This window comes from Electrophorus electricus, chromosome 25, assembly GCF_013358815.1.
Source record: "Electrophorus electricus isolate fEleEle1 chromosome 25, fEleEle1.pri, whole genome shotgun sequence".
NCBI lineage: Eukaryota > Metazoa > Chordata > Actinopteri > Gymnotiformes > Gymnotidae > Electrophorus > Electrophorus electricus.
Window position 1 is genome coordinate 7,973,357 of NC_049559.1, and position 17,978 is coordinate 7,991,334.

The window sequence follows — 17,978 nt, forward strand, 5'->3', positions numbered from 1 at the left end:
GTATAACTACCTGACAAGATTGAATTACTGTGTGTGGGTGCGTGAGAGAGAACGAGAGAGATGGAAAAGATGCTATCTGCAGTGCTCCAGGCAGATTTTCCATAGGTGCCAGTTTCTTACCCTTTCATTTTGCCCATCTGTTAAAGTCATAAGCCTGAGGACTAAGCTACTAAAAAAGCAATCATTTGCTAAAATGAACACCACAACCAGCTCTCATTTACCAAAGGAGAAGCAGAGTTAATGTTTTAAATACATTTTAATTAAGAAACCCCGTTAAAATATGACAAAAACGTATCAAACAGTGTAAATCACATTAACAGATCTGAAAATCCCTTTTCTGGAACATTTTGTCTCCCTTTCTCAGGTATTTATGACCCGTCATTATCCTCTAAACATCAGCCGTAGGTTCTCTCCAGTCTCGCTCGCCTCTTTTCCTCTTTTCCAGTCGTCTTTCATTTGCCAAGTCTCTCTCCCTCATTCAAATGTGCCTTGTTCCATGTCAGACAGCCTTTGTATTTCAAATATTGCAGTGTCATTGGTTGGCTGCTCTGATTTAATGTTTACAGCAGAAAAAATGTTAATCAGAAAGTAGATACAGCAAAACAAATACATACTGATAAATGATAAATACCGCATAGTAACACTAATGCTGGCCAAATTAAAAAACAAAAAAACAAACAAACAAACAAAAAAGACACACCGGTGGGCATCAGCAATGACCTAAATGATTTTTAAAAGAAGTCACTCATCCTTTGAGGATCAGTTAAGGATAATTAGCATGTTTTTGGTAACGTATTGATGCGTGTGCCCTTTTTGGCACTAGTCCTTCCGGCTCTAGGCACTGCAATCCTGGGGTTCATTCCAGAGAGGGAGAACAAACAAGTGGACCAGCGCAAAAGGCCCGGGGAGCAGACCGTTCACTCACTTTGTGATCTTCACTCCCTCTGTGCATATCTTGTTCCTCCAAAATAAAAGGTGTATGTGTGCACTCAGCCTCGGGGCTAATTGACGCAAGGGAGGTTGGACAACCACTGGAGCCAATGTAAGACACGCTGCTCTACGTGTGGCAGTGAAAAAGTATATCCCTTTATTATACATTATAGTCCCATCTTCCATTTTATTATATTTTATGCATTTTCCTGTGTGCAACCATAATCCCATTGTGGGTTCCTGTGTAAGCATTTTCCTGTAATTGAGTAAGTGTGCGCGAGGTGGCAGGATGTAAAGGAAAATGTCCGGAATGTACACGTTGTAGGCCTTTTCCAAGTCCTTTGATTCTTACTTGTTCTTCTGGTCCTTCTCTGGCTCTTGCAGGAGGTCAGAGGTCAGAGTTTGGTGGGGCTTCTGGGTACGCTCTCATCCTCTCATCTACCGTTTCCTTGCACCACGAGTTGCACACCGCATTTATCCACACCACCCTCTCCTCCTTGAGCCCCTAATCACCAAGGCTTCCCTACAAGACACAAAGTTGCTATTAGCATTCCAGACATTCTCTGGCAGTATACTGTGGAAGAGACACCCAAAACCCAAGTGTCTGCAACTCTTCACTTAATAATGACTCTCGCCTGATGCATTTCACACTTTGTTTTAGTAGCTTGGTTTAGCGCTCATCTTTTTACAGGCCATCACTTACCTCAGAGTGGTGTTTCCCTCTTGTAAAGTGCTGCACTGGTTGGCCCCTCAAACTGCAACTTGATGGCTTGTTTGAGGTTGAGCTGGGGGTCTGTGGTGGTAATGCTGAACACAGACTCTTCCAGTAAGGCACCATGTGGGGATATGGCTGAGAGGTCAAAGGCTGAGGAGCAGGATGCCTTCCTAAAGCCCCCCCACCTCTCGCTCTGTGGATAATCCAATGGAGGACTGTCTCTCCTCTGTGGCTGCCTAATCGCCGCCTCTTGGTTTGGCGTCAGTCCCAGGGACACCATTACAGAGTTCCACTTGCCGTCTCCAACTTGCTGGGGGCTCTTTATAAGCTCATCCTCAATTAAGTGAGGACTTTTGGGTTTCAAGAGGTAGTCACTAGAATCTGGGGAACCGAGCCCTATAAGGGGCTTGTCTGAATCCTGCAGTCCGAGCAAGGCGCACTGCACATGGGGAGGACTACCTTTAGCGACCGCCTTCTGCTTGCTCCGGGCAGCACTCCCCTGCGGGCTGGCAGGGTTCGAGCCAGGCAAAGGCAGGGTGGATGGGCGACTTCGGCAGCGGGGCAGCGAGTGCTGCTGGATCTGCTGAGTAAAGCTCAGGCTGTCCGCTGGCACGGTCTGCACAGTGGCCAGAGAGTGGCATGTGGACGAAGATGCCTGGGAGCCAGGCACTGAATGGAACCTCTCTGCTGTAGAGGCAGGTGAGCAAGAGGCTGACAAAGAGGCTGAGGAAGTGGAGGAGGTGGGTGGGACTCCGTTGCCGCACGCCTCTCCAGAACTGATGGAGGCCTGAGTCTTAACTTTAAAGGAATTGGAGAAAATGCCTGAAGTGTCATATGATGCAAGTGGGATGAGTCCAGGGAACGGCTTTGCTCCATAGCTCTCCAGGAGACGGACAATGCTAAAATTACCTCTCTTTCCTGCAACTTTTACCGGGCTGCGGCCGTAGTGATCCACGTGGTCCGGTTCGGCGCCTCTTTCCAGAAGCATGGCCACGATGTCAGCGTGTCCCTCCTGAGAGGCAATGCCGAGTGCTGTGGCACCTTGCTTTTTGCAGGCCAGATCAACGTCAATCCCTTTGGCCCTGAGGAGCACTTCCCCTGCAGCTGCTTGACCTCTCCACGCCATCGAGTGCAGAGGTGGTCGACCCTCCGCGTCCAACGCATTTGGGTCTGCTCCGTGCTTCAGCAGCAACCCAATCCCATCCAGGTCCCCTCGCCAAGCTGCCACGTGCAACGCGGTGCGCCCCTCCACATCTCTCGATTCCAGCGGGACGCCTCCTTTCTCTATGAGCAAGATGGCGATGTCCAGGCGGCCTTCCAGCACAAGCAGGTAGAGGAGAGGCCTTCCTTCTACGTCTCGGACGTCGGTGTAAGCGCCCCTTCTCAGCAGCAGCTCTACCACCTCCGCATGGCCCTGCAGGGCGGCGGCACTGAGGGCAGAGTGGCCGTCGTACCCTCGGTGGTCGATGGGGGACTTGCGGTCGAGCAGGAGCCTGACAGTACTGCCGTGTCCCTCCTGCGCAGCCAGAATGAGGGGAGTCCGGCCTTCCACGTCCAGTTCGCCCACCCGTGCCATGCTGCCTCGCTCGGTCAGGACGGCGCACGTGCTCCTGTGGCCCTCACAGGCTGCCGCGTGCAGTGGCGTCCAGCCCAGGTCGTCTTTGTGGTTCTCGTCCAAACCCCGGTCCAGCAGGGTTCGCACCACCTCGACGCTGCCCTTGGCCGCAGCCAGGCAGAGCGCCGTGCGGCCCTCCCCGTCAATGCCGTCCACTGCCGCCCCCCAGAACAGCAAGCGGTTTACCGTGTCCGGATGCCCCATGGCTGCTGCTGCGAGGAGGGGCGTGACTGCAGAGGGATGAGCTCCTGCGCTCTCATCCACGTCGGCCCCGGCCTCCAAGAGGAGCTCAACCACCTCGTCGTGGCCCTCGTAGGAGGACAGTAGCAACGGGGTCATCCCGTCTCTGTCCCTGTGCTCTGGGTTGGCGCCTTTCTCCAGCAGCAGGCTCACGACCTCCCCGTGACCCCTCCCTCCCGCGGCTGACGGCACGCACAGCGCAGCCACCGAGAGAGCAGTGCGGCCGTCTCCGTCGGCCAGGTCCACTTGCGCGCCTGCGCCCAGCAGGATCTCAACTGCCTCCTTATGGCCCATGTACGCTGCAGCGATGAGTGGAGTCCGACCCTCGTAGTCCACGCGGTCCACCTCAGCGCCGTGGGCGATCAGGGTCAGCAGGATCTCCTCGTGACCGCCCCAGGAAGCGGCCCTCAGGGCTGTCCGGCCGTCGGCATCGCAGCCGTCCACCTCTGCTCCTGCCTCCAGGAGCACCTTCACAGATTCCTTGTGGCCGCCCCACGCGGCAGAACGCAGGGCGGTCCACCCCTCGCTGTCTGCGTGCTCAGTCAGGGCTCGGACGGCCGCGCCGTCACGTCCCTGCTCCAGGGCCCACTCCAGCAGAACCTGCAGCACGCCCGCGTGGCCTTGTCTGGCGGCGAGCGTCAGTGCCGTCTGCCCCTGGTGGTCGCTTAGAGAAGGGTCTGCCCCGCGGCAAAGCAGCAGTGCCACCACGTCAGCAAGCCCTGCGTGGGCAGCGATGGACAGCAGCGTCCGCCCGTCTGAAGAGTCCGTCCGGTTCACGCTGACCCCGCTGTCCAAGAGCGCCCGCAAAGACTCCTCCCTCTGCAAGGCACGCCGCACAATGGCTCTCCCTCCACCCACGCAGTGTATCCCGATGCTAGGGCTGTTGTCCGGAGAACAAGTGGGGGGGTATACGCCACTCTTCATCAGGAGCTGCAGCACATCCTGCCGCACCACTACAGGTGCTTGCAAGGAACGGAGAGGTTGAGATGCGCCAGCAAACCCGCCCTCGGTGCTGCTGCGAAGAGAGGGAACACCGGTCCATAGCATCCACAGTGCCAGCAGGGCCGGCTTCCCCGCGTGGACGCCGCTGTTGAGGAGGTGGTGGCCGAGCTGGCAGACTTCTTCCGTGCCAAGGCTTTCAGACCTCAGCGACAGGCACATGGCGAGGGACAGGTGTCCGTCCATCACGCTGCACAGGAATTTCTGTGTGCAGTACTTCACATCGGTTAGCCACTCCGCAAAGCTGCCGTGGAACAGGAGCTTGGTGCCCACGGGCCCGTCCACGAGAAGCGGTGCCAGAGCGTGCATCTTTGACTGGAAGTCCTCGCGCGTCAGGCACAAGTCCCTGGTCCGCGCAGCCGTGTAAAGCTGCTCAGGTGTGAGAGCTTGCGGGGATGCCAGCAAAGTGTTGAGCAAGGGCCTAACATGGACAAACAGCCTGCGGGGGAAGAGGCGCTGGCACAGCCACAGGTAGAGGCCGTTGAGCGTGCCTGGGATGTCCCGGATCTCCCTCAGACCCACCATGCCGCGGGCCACGCCGTCCAGCACTCGCTCCAGGAACAAGAAGCAACCGCCGCTCTTGATGTGCAACAGGTTCAGCATGTCGGCCGTGTCTGGCGTGAGCTGCCGGCGCAGGGCCCCCTCCTGGTCCAGCCGCCGCAGAATGTAATGCTGGACGTCCCGCACAGCCACCGGCTTTCGCAAGTCATCCAGACAGAGTTTCCGAAACCCTGCAGGACGGAGACGAGAGTGACGGAACTGGAGGGCACAAGCTAACAAACGTCCCAGAAGGACGCCAAACAGGAGGTATGGACACCGAAATGATGAAACAAATGTTTCCTCCCTGTGTGCAATGTGTACAAATGCAAAGCGTTTAAAACTTCACTTCTCCCTTTAAGAAGGCAGAGCTTTAAGTAAACAAACTGATCTGCATATTATGCCCATTTCACTGCAATCCTTTACATTTTGCAACTGCAACCCCCACCACAACAAAAGTCATAAAAAAAAAACCCCCCAGCAAATTCGTGTATAGTTCTAGGGATTTTCCTGAATCATGTATATGTACTGAAGGGTTTGAGAGTGTTTCATCTCTTAAGACTAGATCAACTAATGTACTCCAATGTCAAACAGAGTAGAGATGTATTTAAAAAAACTGAAAATAGAGAAGAAATTCTGAGAGTGGTTATTTTCACTGGGTTTGCAACTGCCTGTCAACTATGTGAATGAATGTATTCATTTAAAAGCTTGGTAAGCTTTGATGAATGTACACTCACCTTCTAGAGAGTACAACAAAAGCCATTTAAAATTTCCAATGCCACTACTCTAGTCAGCACGCTCTGAAATTTGGGCTCTTCATGGGGTCTTACATTCTTATTTTATATACATTTAAACATGGAACTGTATACTACACAGATGAACAGTAATTCTGCATCTGGAATGTTTCCTCAAATCTCTATCTTTGTTTAGGAGTGAACAACTACAGTGACTCAAAGCAGTCTGTTGGACCATACACATGTTCTTTTCCTTGCAGTGTGACGGAGTTTGAAACTGGTGGGTGTAATGAACCCTGCGGGGATTCAGCCACTGTCTGAGGCCCATGTGTACGCAAGCATACCTGAGAACATCTTGCAAACAGCCTTGTTCTGTCTGCGTGCAGAGCAGACCAGGAGGATCCACGAGGGCAAGAGCTGGAGGTGCCGAAGCAGGAGCTCCGCTATGGAGCTGCTCTGATTGGTCACGGACCCTGGAGTCATCCCCGTGCCAACACCGACCAATCCGCTGCAGCCAGAGTCCAGAGAGTCTATCACTATACACACACTCTGAGCTGGGGAGGCTAAGGATAGCAGAGGCTCCAGTACCGCCCTGCAGAAGGTGAGAAGCGCGCACCGTTATTCAAACGGAAACGTGAATACAGCTTTGTTATATTCACAGTTCGAATATTGAGAACATTACGGATTTGATGAATATGTTAGTCAGTCTGGTTGGTGTCAGGAAGCAGGCAGCATAAGCACAGGAACACAGATAGCCCATACATTACAGACGTTGGCCCACATTCGTATTTGAGCTTTCCGCCAAACCAGAAGGCATATTATGTGCAGATATGGTTCTCACCTCAGTCCCGAACCGATTGATGCAGTGGCTTTACATAACGCAGTTTGATTTAATCAGGGAGGGAGAGGGGCGTCATAACAAAATGGCACAAGCACGAGATGGGAGGAGGTGGAAGGACCGAGGATGTGGAGCTTTGACAGAAGCAGGGGAGAAAGTGAACTGCCAGGGAACAGGGAGCAGATGACGGCGAGGGAAACAGTGGGTGGGGGCTGGGAGGCGTGACGCCAGGCGAACAACGTTAATGACTGCGGGAACCGAAGGGAAAAAGAAAAAAAAAAAAGAAGAAAAAAAAAAGAAAGAAACACCACTGCACAAGAATGAAAGCCAGGAATTCATTTTGCTCCGAAATCTGGATTGAACCTTCCTGTTCGACGTCCCTCTGCCTACCACCTTCTCACTTGCTTTCTTCCCTCGTCCTCCTCTTTCTGGCCTGAGGTGCGGCTGCTGTGGCGTGGTGAGTCATTGGTATGGAAGCTCCGAGATTTCCTGTGTCTTCACGCATGCTGAGAGGCGGTGAGACGTTGGCCGGCACCAGTGAGAACGCTGCTTCTAAAGACTCGCACCCAGAAGTGCCAGAGATAACCACTTCAATCAAAGCTTGGCATCCTCAAATACAGATGCCCGCTCAATGGCATACTTAAGGCAGGACCAACGAAGCTGGTGAATTACTGTGGTGCAGTCACACTTCAAGCCGTCTGTACTTATCTTTAGCCGAACCTTCACAACTTATTTCGTAACACATAACTACTTTGCTCCAGAAGCAAGCTAATTAGCACTGTATTTGGTCACTGCAATTATATATGAATCATGTTGGACTGTAAAGGGGCAATTATGATCATAAACTTGGCAATCTAGTTTTAACTGCATGGATCTTTATCTCTGGTATGTGTGTGTGTGCGCGCGCGTGTCTCATAATTTGATAAGAGGAACACATGCCACAAAATAACAGATAATCCTACAGGCTACTTCCTGTTCCGTTGCTTCTACATGGGACTGCGGATGAACCTTTACTCCGGTAAGGACAGGATGTGCTTAGTCTCTGTAAGCCTATAACATTGGCCTTCTGCATAAATTTCAGTAGCAAGGAGAGGAAACACTGCGAGGGTACACTGCAGTGGTCAGGAGGGACCATCAGACTGGCCGATCTTGCCCTCCACTCTTGACTGGGGAGTTTAAAGTTACAAATGATAGTTTTCACAGTCAAAAATGCAGCCATCCTCTCTTACAGGTCAGCTCTGCCAAACCACTCCACGAGAACCTTCATCTTGGACTGCATTCTCTAATCTTCATAGCCTAGGAGATAACTGCAAGCAGTGAACGGTAGAGAGTGATTATTTCACGCATAATAATGGTAAAAATAAATGAATAAAATTTTTACGAGAGTTTCCCCATATCAGCACTGGAAGTCACAGCCAACAATCACGGTACAGGGCATGCTCAGTTTTGGCTGCAACAAAGTTACAGGACTGCACACATGTGCCGTATGTACACCAACTTCGCTCTCCGTCAGCAAACCCCTGGCCAGTTCTAGTGCAATGACCGCGCACGCTGGGCAACAGCTGAGAAAAACCAGAATCCTAAACCTCCGCACATTGGGGCCCCATTTGATTAAAGCATTTAACATGTTCTAACGATGCCTTGGAGACGAGCATGTTAGTAAACACACTGGGAGTGGACGGCGACGCGGCTCACACAGCTGCAGCCTAGCCGCCGCCCACCAGCACCACCCCCACCCTCTGCTCGCTCGTGTCCAACAGAAAACATCTTAGCAGTTTGTGAGGGGTGTATGGAACGTGGACCTGTGCTTCAGTTCGGTCGGCAGCAAAGATGGAAGGCTAGCGTGCAAAGGCTTGCTAGGGAGGGAGAAAGAGAAAGCCGGGCAGAGGAGAGGAGACAGACATGGAGAAAGCCGGGCAGACAGACAGAAAAAAGAAAGAGGCTAATAAGAAAGGAGACCTCACCAACTGGACCAGACTCGACACAGTAGGGCACATAATTTTAGTTCTTGTCCCTTCAGGCCATTCAAGACCATTCAGACCATTCAAAGCCTATTGTGGTAACTGAATAGGCAGCATTATTGGCTAGGGGGGATAAATAAATAAATTTAAAGTGTCAGGGAAGCAGAACAATTGCTCCTTTCCTGTCTGACATAGAGCATGTCTTTCAGAGGGGTGCTAGATGAATACAAACACAGTTCACCCAGATGCACCCACAAAGAGGGTGGTGCATTATGACACTTAACCACAGACAAACAGCTAGGCTTTGGAGATTCCATGATGAAAATAAGTAAAACTTGTATTACTTCTCATGTGTGGGCCTACAGTTTGAAAATAAAGGAACGCGTCATTGAATTTTAGTGGGTGTTTTAGGATGGAGGTGATATGAGACTGAACTGAACAATTTGGGAAACTGGCCAAACTCAGCTGATGAAGAAACAGACACTGGAACTCTCCCACCATTATGGCTGAAAAACACAACACCTTAAGGCAATAATAACAGAAGCAGACTATGACCCGTTTGGGAGAGTTGTGTTCAGTTACCGGTATTGTTTGAGTAAAGTTAAGGGGGGTCTTTTAAGTGTAGTTTTCCAAACAGAGGGAATTGCAGAGGGGTGCGTTTTATGGAGCCAGAGGGTAGTTGTGAAACATCGGACCCTCTCGCAGGAACACGAAGCAAACATAAAATACTGAGAGACCTTTCTAAGGCTGACAGCAAGGAGTCAAGTAGGGATTTGGTATGATAACAACACAAGTCCCATAGTACATGAGAGAGGGAGGGAGAGAGGGAAGGGAAGTTTTAAAGTAAAAAACAAATATGAAAATTAGTAAAAGTGCTCGAGGAAAAATTGAGTGACCACTTAAGATTAATGTACCTGCAAAGCACACAAACCTAATAAGGTGCTAATTAGTGCCTTGAGAAAAGCTTCAAAGAATAAGAAATGCTTCACTGCATGTACCTCATCTGTATTGTGCATACATCTCATGACTGAAGATGTGCGACAGATCTGCAGCGCTCACCTTTTAAAGGTGTCATCTGGGTCACGCTGGCAGTGCAGGGGCTCCAGGGTTGCAGCGAGCGACGGGCTCGCCAGCATGTGGCTGTAGCTCGGCGGGAGCAGCGGGCTCTCGCGCAGCTGCTCCACCAGAGCCAGCACGAACCTCCACACCTCCACGCTGCCTGCATCCTCCTGCTGGCAATAGTGCCAGGCCAGGCACCGTGGCGCCAGCTCTGCTGCTCTGCCTGCCTCAGACTGGGGCCACACCACCTCTGTGCAGAAGGCTGTCTTACCCGTGCCAGGGCCACCGGTAACGAGGATTCCTGGTGGGGTGCTGGCCGAGCTCTGTGTCCCATTGGGGGAGTTTCTCGCCTCCAGGCATTTCTTCAGTTTCTCCAGGGCCCATTCCCGGCAGTGGAACCATCGGCCCCGAAGCAGGCTGGGGCTCGAGCCCCTCATCTGGCCCAGAAAAATGGAGTGGGGTCTCCTCTGGCTGGACTTTGCTCCATGTCTCAACAAAGAGTGCACAGTGGATACTCCAAAGAGTAAAGAGTTCAGTTTGGAATTATCCAATCATCCAGCAGTTCATTTCCTAGCCATTTCTGCAGTGAATCATTCAGTCCGTAGTTGTGTTGAACCCAAATGGTCAGTTATGGGATTTTCAGCGTGACTGAAGATCTGAAAGTGTGTGCTCAGACACTTTCTGGTTGCAGATTCTGCTTTAGTTAGGAGTCCGACTCATTATGTCTGTGGAAAAGACACAACACATGCACAGCCAGAGGTCCACAAAGCCTGACAGAGAAGTCTGCTTCCTCCCCCCGCTCCACTGGGTGTGTGAAGGTTTCAAATGAATGAAAATACCTTCACATTCCATAGGCAAGATCCTAAAGGAGAGAGTGAAAGAATATTCCTGAATTAGTTCCACTATGACAGCCATAATTACAATGTGTGAAACAAATTACCATGTTTTTACTTGATACAGGTATAACAGTACAAGTTGCCCTGAGCTGAACTAAAAACATGAGAGAAAATGAAATGCCAAGTAAATAAATAAATAAATCACCTCTCACAAACTCAGGCACTGCTCTTGGTTTCTTTTTCCTCATTCCTTAACCAACCCGTGACAGTATTCAGGTTCAGGGTTTCTCCTGCTAGCTTCCTCCATGTCAGTCGTACTCCTTCTCTCCTCTGAGCAGGTTTCACGGGTTATGCTGACAGAATCCAAATCTCCACCTTCTTTCACACAGTGTCTCTGGGTCTCAGCTGCTCGCCGGTTTTTCTTGTTCTCCTTTATCTCCTCCCCTCTCGGCTTCTGACATGTCAGGACATGAGGCAAAAGGGGAGAAAGGGAGAGAGAGAGCACCTATTAAGAGTTTGCGTGGTTTATTGGAGGCTGGGTTTTGTTTTGGGGTCAAAGTTGAGCCAGACAGGCTGCTGTAACTTGGTGCCATTCTTCCCCTTTCTCTCGTGATTCCCTCAGGAAGAGAGGTTGAGGCAGAGCGCCAGATCTTCGCTCTAAATATACCTCACATACTCCAAATCCACCAGAGGCAATAAAACAGAAGAGGGCCTCCAAATATACAGCCAGATGCCTAATACAAAACCACTTAAAGTCGGTTTTTTTGTGTGGTTTTTTTTTTTTTTTTTTTTTCGTACAGCGTCATGTAAATATATTTCAATTTATGAACCCAAATCAGTTGCACCAGAAAGGTCCCGCATGAAATGTAAACTAACAATTTATACACAGGAAACCACGCCTGTAACATATTTACCCGTTTATCAAATCCCAGGAAAAGCTAACCACAGACTACCTGGACGTAGACACACCTATACGCGACTAATAACACCACGTGTATCGTGACCACGCCCGTCGTTTAACTGTCACATACCCGACTGCCTACCGCGGCCACATTTTTGAAATGTCTTCTCTTCCCGAGTCTTTATGGCAGCGCTTCGTTAAAATCCAACGCCGCGGTACAAATGGGGATGCATTGAACAAACATTCGTTTTGAGTTCGTGAAAACAAGACTCAGGCCTGCCAAGGACGAAAGAATTAAGTAACACACATTTGAGCTCTTCTTTCCTCCACTCATATGTCCAGCGTGCCTCTTTTAACGCAGAAAGCGATACATGTGTTAAACTGAATGCAGGTTAAACGACTGGAACTTGTCTCCATCATGCAGGCTACAGGTGTCACGTCTTGTCGAAACACCACCATCCCAACATTTATCGGGTTTGAACATACTGAACGCTGACAATAGTCTGACCCGGAAACAACAACCGGCTGCTTTAAAACCATTAATCCAAAAAAAATCACGCCGGACCACAGATATTATTCGTGTAAGATGACCATACCGTTACACCGGCCAAGAATCGTTTGATATCTGGCGTTGCTTTTGGTCCTCCGCAGACTCGCGGTCCATGTCTAGCCGTTTATAGCTTGCCGTCTCCGCCGGGTTATTGTTGCAGGAGGCGGGGTGTAACTTCAGCTTTATTAGCCTTAACTCCACCACGACAGCTGAAGTGTTGCATGCTCAGCAAGACCACGTTTACCCATCTGCGGTTAAGCACGCGATTAACCGAGGTCGGTCCAGTCTTCAAAGTTTTCACGCGCCGGTTCCCCGGTCCTCCAGGACACCCGCGAGGTTTTACTCGCGCAGAATTAGACCGGTCCATGCAATGACATTTTATGCGACCACTTGTAATTAATTAGAAAACTGAAAGGTTGCATTTTTATTTTTTGCAGACATTTGCGCACACCGATGAAACTGCAAACCGGGTTTGGAATTTTCATTGATCACTTTTACCTTATATAGTTCCCTACAACATCTCTATAAATGTAAGAGATTTGCTACGTAATCGATCTTTAAATCCGATGCGTCTTGAAATGGTGCTTTGTAAAGGCTTTTTCATTTTCCCATAGTCTAGTGACTGTTAGATTAGTTAGTCTTTAAAAAATACTGTTCGGTTTGCATCGTGCCGAAAATGATACACCACCACTTTGTTTCATGTAACCACAATTTAACTGAGGTTTCAAAAACTACATTGTCCACCGTAATTGTTTTCTAGAGTATGTTTCTTGGCTCCAACATGTAATAAATACTTTTTAACTACTCATTTTTGCTTCTATAACGTCACCTATTTGGTATAGTGTTCGCAAAGATGCAGAAGCCTAACTAAACGTAATCTCGTAGAGTGGTAGTTTAACGTGCGAGACGTTGCAAAGATGCATCGATAAGTGACAGCGTTTTTATTTTTGACGCTGTACCCCCAGCACAGTGGGCGTGAAATGATTCTGATCGATTATGAGTGATATGCAGCCCGCTAATTCGACGGTATTTGTGACAATACTGAAGCACGGAGGAATCACACGCTTAAAAAAACAAAAACAAAAACTAACCCCATTTCAAAATAACAGTCTTAAATAAAACGTGTTGAGTAGGACTGCTTAGTTGAAGTGAGCGACAGAAAGACCTCTCTGGGCACTGCGGTTGCTCCGACAAGCCGGCAAATGCGGCCATTTTCACTACCCGCATTTTGTCTTTCCCGGCCGAATAAGCCACTTGCTGGCTTTTAAAAACCCACACGGTTAGTTGTGTTCGCGGTTTGTTACGAGTCATTGTCCCGGTGCAAAACCGCACGGCGGTTCAAATATAATGCATCTGGCTACATTTGAGCATTTAAGATTCATCTGATACTTCATCCTGCTATTGGCAGTCACAGCAGTAAAAAGCGAATCAGCTGCAATAGTATATATGCTGTTTCACAGCTGAGGTCCAACACTCTAGGTCACAGGCTAAAGGTTTTTTATGTTCTTTGTAACCGAGCCTTTGTATTTGAGTCTAACCTGCAGATTGCATGTTGTTCCAAAGCATCTGAGCTAATGTTTGTGTCATGGTAGTCGTTGACAAATGGCAACATCCTGGATAGTGGTTTGTTTCTGTTTGTATCTGTTCAACGGTTGCTTTTCATGACTAAAAGTGTTTTTACCTTTCCACTAAAACAGTCTTCCATGGTTTTACAGTTCTAAATTAACTGACAAAGATATTTTCTCTGATATGGATTAACTGTTGGAGTAAATGGCAGTGCCAACAGTGAAATCACCATTAAAAATCTTTTTAGGTTGTAGATTTAGACTTAATCTGTTTGTGTCAGATTGAGTTGTTCTGATTTTTAAGTTTCATGATAAAAAGTGAAAGAGGCTGAGAGATAACCGCTGAGGCAAATGTGACATTTAGACATTTTGTCAGCTCATCTGTGCATAAATCTATAATGCAATGGCACAGCTGGCCATGAAACCAACCAAAGTCATTCTTACACATTACACCCAATATGCAAATGTATCTCCTTGAATTAGTGTACTTTAAATTCATTGACATTTGTTTTACTTCAGATCAAGTGTTGAATGGGGAGCCAAAACAACAATGAGAAAAAAATTTTTTTTTAAATAAGCCAAAACAAAATATTACTGCTGCTCCTTACCCAATGCACCAGGGGCTTGAGTAAGGCCATCTTCTAGCAGAATTAATTTCATTCTAGCAGAGACATGACAGGTATTTAAACAGCCTATTCCAAAATTGTCATTTTTTGTTTAGCCTGGAATTCAAAATCAATGAAAGCCTAAATGTTCACATTTATAGTGGTTTATTATAACAAAGTCAAATTTAATGAAGCCAATTAACAATGAAAACAAATGCTGTGACGTGTCCAATCAACACTCAGCATGCCACAGTCACTTATGGGCTAGCAGAGCTAACCCAATCAACAAGCTGCGAAGAGTGTGAAAGAGAGAGACTGACTGGTTATCTGATGTCTACTTTTTCATTCTCAAGAAAGTGTTTGGACCAACCGCACAACAGCCTTCTTCCAGCACCTTTAATTACAGTAGACCTATACTCCCATTTTAATCTCACTACTTATATCAAAAGATTTTTTTCCTTTCATTTTTTGAGCATAGATCTTCACATGGGATTACCAGGAAAACAAAATAGTATACAATGCTTTAATGCTTTCTTCTTTAGATAAAGTCTCCTTTGAAGCCAGAAAACATCTACATCAGTTTTTGCAGCAGATGGGAGCTTGTCTGCCTAACATTTACATATTTGTTCCAGGTGAAGATTTCACTGCCACCCTGGTTTACTTAAGAAGTTCTTGCACATGTGCAAGTAGTATTTTTACATCACTGGCAATAAGCCCCTCTCTCTCCCCTTCCCACACTCACACGCGTCTGCTTTCGCTAACTCTGCATATCTTTATTTTGCCCTAAGCAGCCAAGCGAACTTATAATCACATCAGACGGTTATTTCAAGGGAGAAGAGAGTGGAATGAGAGTGTATGACTGAGAGGGAAGAGTGTTTCCCTCTCCTGCAAAGCCCACGGGCCACCGAGGAGCACAAGCCATGTAAACATGGAGAATACAAAGTTCGCAGGAGCCAAACATAAAAAAAAAAGTCATCATGTGGAAGAGCAGCCGCAGCTGTTGTGTCTGAGCCCGGAGTCGCAACGCTGCGGTGCAAGAAATGCTGCGTAATGCTACAGAAGTGGATCAGACGCTGGCGGTAAGATACAAACGCAGTGGGTTTATTCACACAGGAGGTTTCTAAAAACAGCACAAAACACAAATAAGTCGGCAACAAGATTAGGGATAAAATGATAAGAAGAGTAATGATAAAAGTGTAGTTGAGTTACTAGTCCAAGTTCAAAAGCCAAAACAACTAATCGCATTAACAAACAACAGGTGACAAAGGGTTATACACACACGTGAAATAGCAAACAGGTGCACATTCTTAATAATTGGGAGATCTCTAATGAAGAAGTGGGTTGAAGTCTGCATCTTCCAAGGGATTCTGGGGATTGCAGTCCATTGACTCAATGAAGACAATGGAAAACAGAGTGGTGAGAGTCAGGGTCAGCAGAGAGCATGGCACACTGGTCTAATAAAAGCGTATTTGATCTAATTCAGTAGCAAGTATTACTGGACTCCTTTTGAAATATTGTACTGATGCTAACAATGTGTAATCTATTTTTTGTTAGTAGCCAAAAGTCATGGCATTTTGTGGCATAGAGGCAATACAGAAATATAATAAGCAGGGAGGAACAATTCAGCGATCGAGAAAAAAATAAACTTGTTTCATATGTATGTTTCAACATGTCCATTCTCGCCCTGATTGCTTTTTCATATGCAATTGTGTTGGTTCACCTGATTTTAGAACAGCAAGTAAGCAGGATATTAACTAGATACACTCTCCAAACACGCTCACTGCGTAACTTATTTAAATGTTTCTACCTCATCAAGCCTACTTGTCAAAAAAAACAAGTGAATAAACTGATATTCAAATTTCATTCCTACACATTATGAATCATAAATATCAGCCATATTTGTAGATTTTGCCCTTTCTCTCTCAAGCTCTCTCTCCCTCTGTTAGTCTTTCTTTCTCTCCCCCAGTCCTCAGCAAGTTGTGAATCCTTAGAGCTGTTCTGTCACTAAAACAGCTGTTGTTTAAGGACCCATGTGGCATTTGTAGACTCTTGTTAAGTGAAGCAACTGTAGTTCATAATGATCTGATGCAACTGAGTGATGACAGATGGACAGAAATAGATGGGAAAAAAACCCCAAACATGCCCTCTCATGATGAGAAAGAAGAAAGTGTATGAGGAACATATTGACTATTTGTTAATTAATTAATTAATTAATTAATTATATCTACCTCTAATTAAAACCTAGAATATGGGATTAGACTGGGGATTGATTTGGGATCTGTGAAAGCTTCATGCCATCTCTCACATGCAAGATGGCACAGTGAAAATATGTTGCTCATAACACTGAGTGCACAGGACTCACTGAAAATCAAATGTTTCTCTCTCTCTCTCTCTCTCTCTCACTGGTGCATGGAGGACTAGCACAGTAAGAATTTCACTGTGCACTGTGACAATAAAAATATAAAACTCATTGTGTGTACACATGTGCATGGTTTCATGCTCAGTAGCGTTTTGTCACCATCTGTGTGAGGGGCTAGGTGCCACCATCCTCCATATCTCCCACATACTCCCACAGGATTATGAGTGTAAAAGGTCTCGTGAACTCTTTCTCGCTCCAGTGGAAACGAAGCACTCTCCTGACCATGAGGCTCCTTACTGAGTCCCTCACCGTCTGTCCAACTGTCTCACCCGGGCATCTATCACACTGTACGTATACACAGTAGCACTAACCCGGACACCTACAGGGGCCCTGCAGCTGCACTGCATTTGGATCTGCTAATGTACTTCATGAAAATGTTATGTTTTTAAATCTTATGGACTCTTGAAAATGGGTTAAATCTAAATGGTAATGCCAATGGAGATTTACGTAGGGAGGTTCGTTTGTAGTCTAGGTTTAAGATCAATTTGAGGATGGGAACTTGGTTCAATCAATCTTTATATTTCATCTATTAAGATGTGATTGCAATATTTTGTTAAACAAACTCAACTTTCTTATGACAAATTTAGTAGCTGTGAACCTCGATTTTCTCATCTAGTGTTTTCAAAATTTCAGAGCAGAAAATTTCTGCTATTTACAACTCAGCTTCTGACGTTATCTGTTTATATGCACTGGCTCTGTCTGGCACATATAACATCAAATGTCCAAAAGTCCAAACAGCATCGCACTGGCTTTCTCAACACCTTCCCACTCTGCTCTCGTCTTATGGATGGTTTTAAGAGGCTACTCTTCCATGGCCTGAACCATTTCAGTCTTTCTAAACTGTACAGCTGAAATATATCTTTGTATGTGTTTGCATCAATGTGTGGGTGCTCATATGCTTAACACTGTATAATGCTCTTTCAAAACATTAAACATTTAGACATTTAGGGTGTGAATTTGAGGAAAGAGAACATATGAGGTAATTTATGCGCACACACACACACACACACACACACATATATATATATATATATATATATATATATATATATATATATATATATATATATATACACACACACACACACACACATACATGCATTCATTGCCTGGACAAAAAAAAGGTCACCACCTGGATTTAACTAAGCAAATAGGTAAGAGCCTCCCATTAGATAATTACTGCATGGGTAGATATGTTTCAGCTGGCAACAAGCTATTTAACCCTAACTGATGCAGTGAGTAGCTTCTCATTTGTTAAACAATCATGTTGAAAGACATCCTGTGGTTGTGGAAAAGATGTTAGCCTGTTTCAGAAGGGTCAAATTATTGGCATGCATCAAGCAGAGAAAACATCTAAGGAGATTGCTGAAATTACTAAAATCGGGTTAAGAACTGTCCAACACATTATTAAAAAGTGGAAGGACAGTGGGGAGACATCATCTTAGAGGAAGGAATGTGGTCGGAAAAAAATCTT

The 17,978-nt window shown here is 46.9% G+C and overlaps 1 protein-coding gene across 2 annotated transcripts; it reads right to left on the reverse strand.

The window, feature by feature from the left end:
• Window positions 1-237: 237 nt before the first annotated feature.
• ankrd50l (ankyrin repeat domain 50-like) lies at window positions 238-12,049 on the reverse strand. 2 transcript variants are annotated; one of them, XM_035523016.1, is made up of 6 exons: window positions 11,962-12,049; window positions 10,670-10,915; window positions 9,629-10,490; window positions 6,115-6,362; window positions 1,634-5,230; window positions 238-1,453 (listed from the first exon to the last, which is right to left on the reverse strand). In XM_035523016.1, exons 3-5 carry the CDS (start codon window positions 10,063-10,065, stop codon window positions 1,635-1,637), a joined length of 4,281 nt encoding a protein of 1,426 aa, XP_035378909.1. In that variant the 5' UTR covers window positions 10,066-10,490; window positions 10,670-10,915; window positions 11,962-12,049; the 3' UTR covers window positions 238-1,453; window position 1,634. The 2 variants fall into 2 exon arrangements, with proteins under 2 accessions (XP_035378909.1, XP_035378908.1); XM_035523015.1 differs by having other exon boundaries at window positions 10,670-10,918.
• Between the last annotated feature and the right edge of the window lie 5,929 nt (window positions 12,050-17,978).

Bases quoted from the DNA above. Each gene is read 5' to 3' on its own strand.
- ankrd50l (XM_035523016.1), bottom strand. From the start codon at position 10,065: ATGAGGGGCTCGAGCCCCAGCCTGCTTCGGGGCCGATGGTTCCACTGC. The intron at 6,363-9,628 runs GTGAGCGCTGCA...CACCTTCTGCAG, and splicing joins CCAGATGACACCTTTAAAAG to GGCGGTACTGGAGCCTCTGC. The intron at 5,231-6,114 runs GTATGCTTGCGT...TCCGTCCTGCAG, and splicing joins TGTTTGCAAGATGTTCTCAG to GGTTTCGGAAACTCTGTCTG.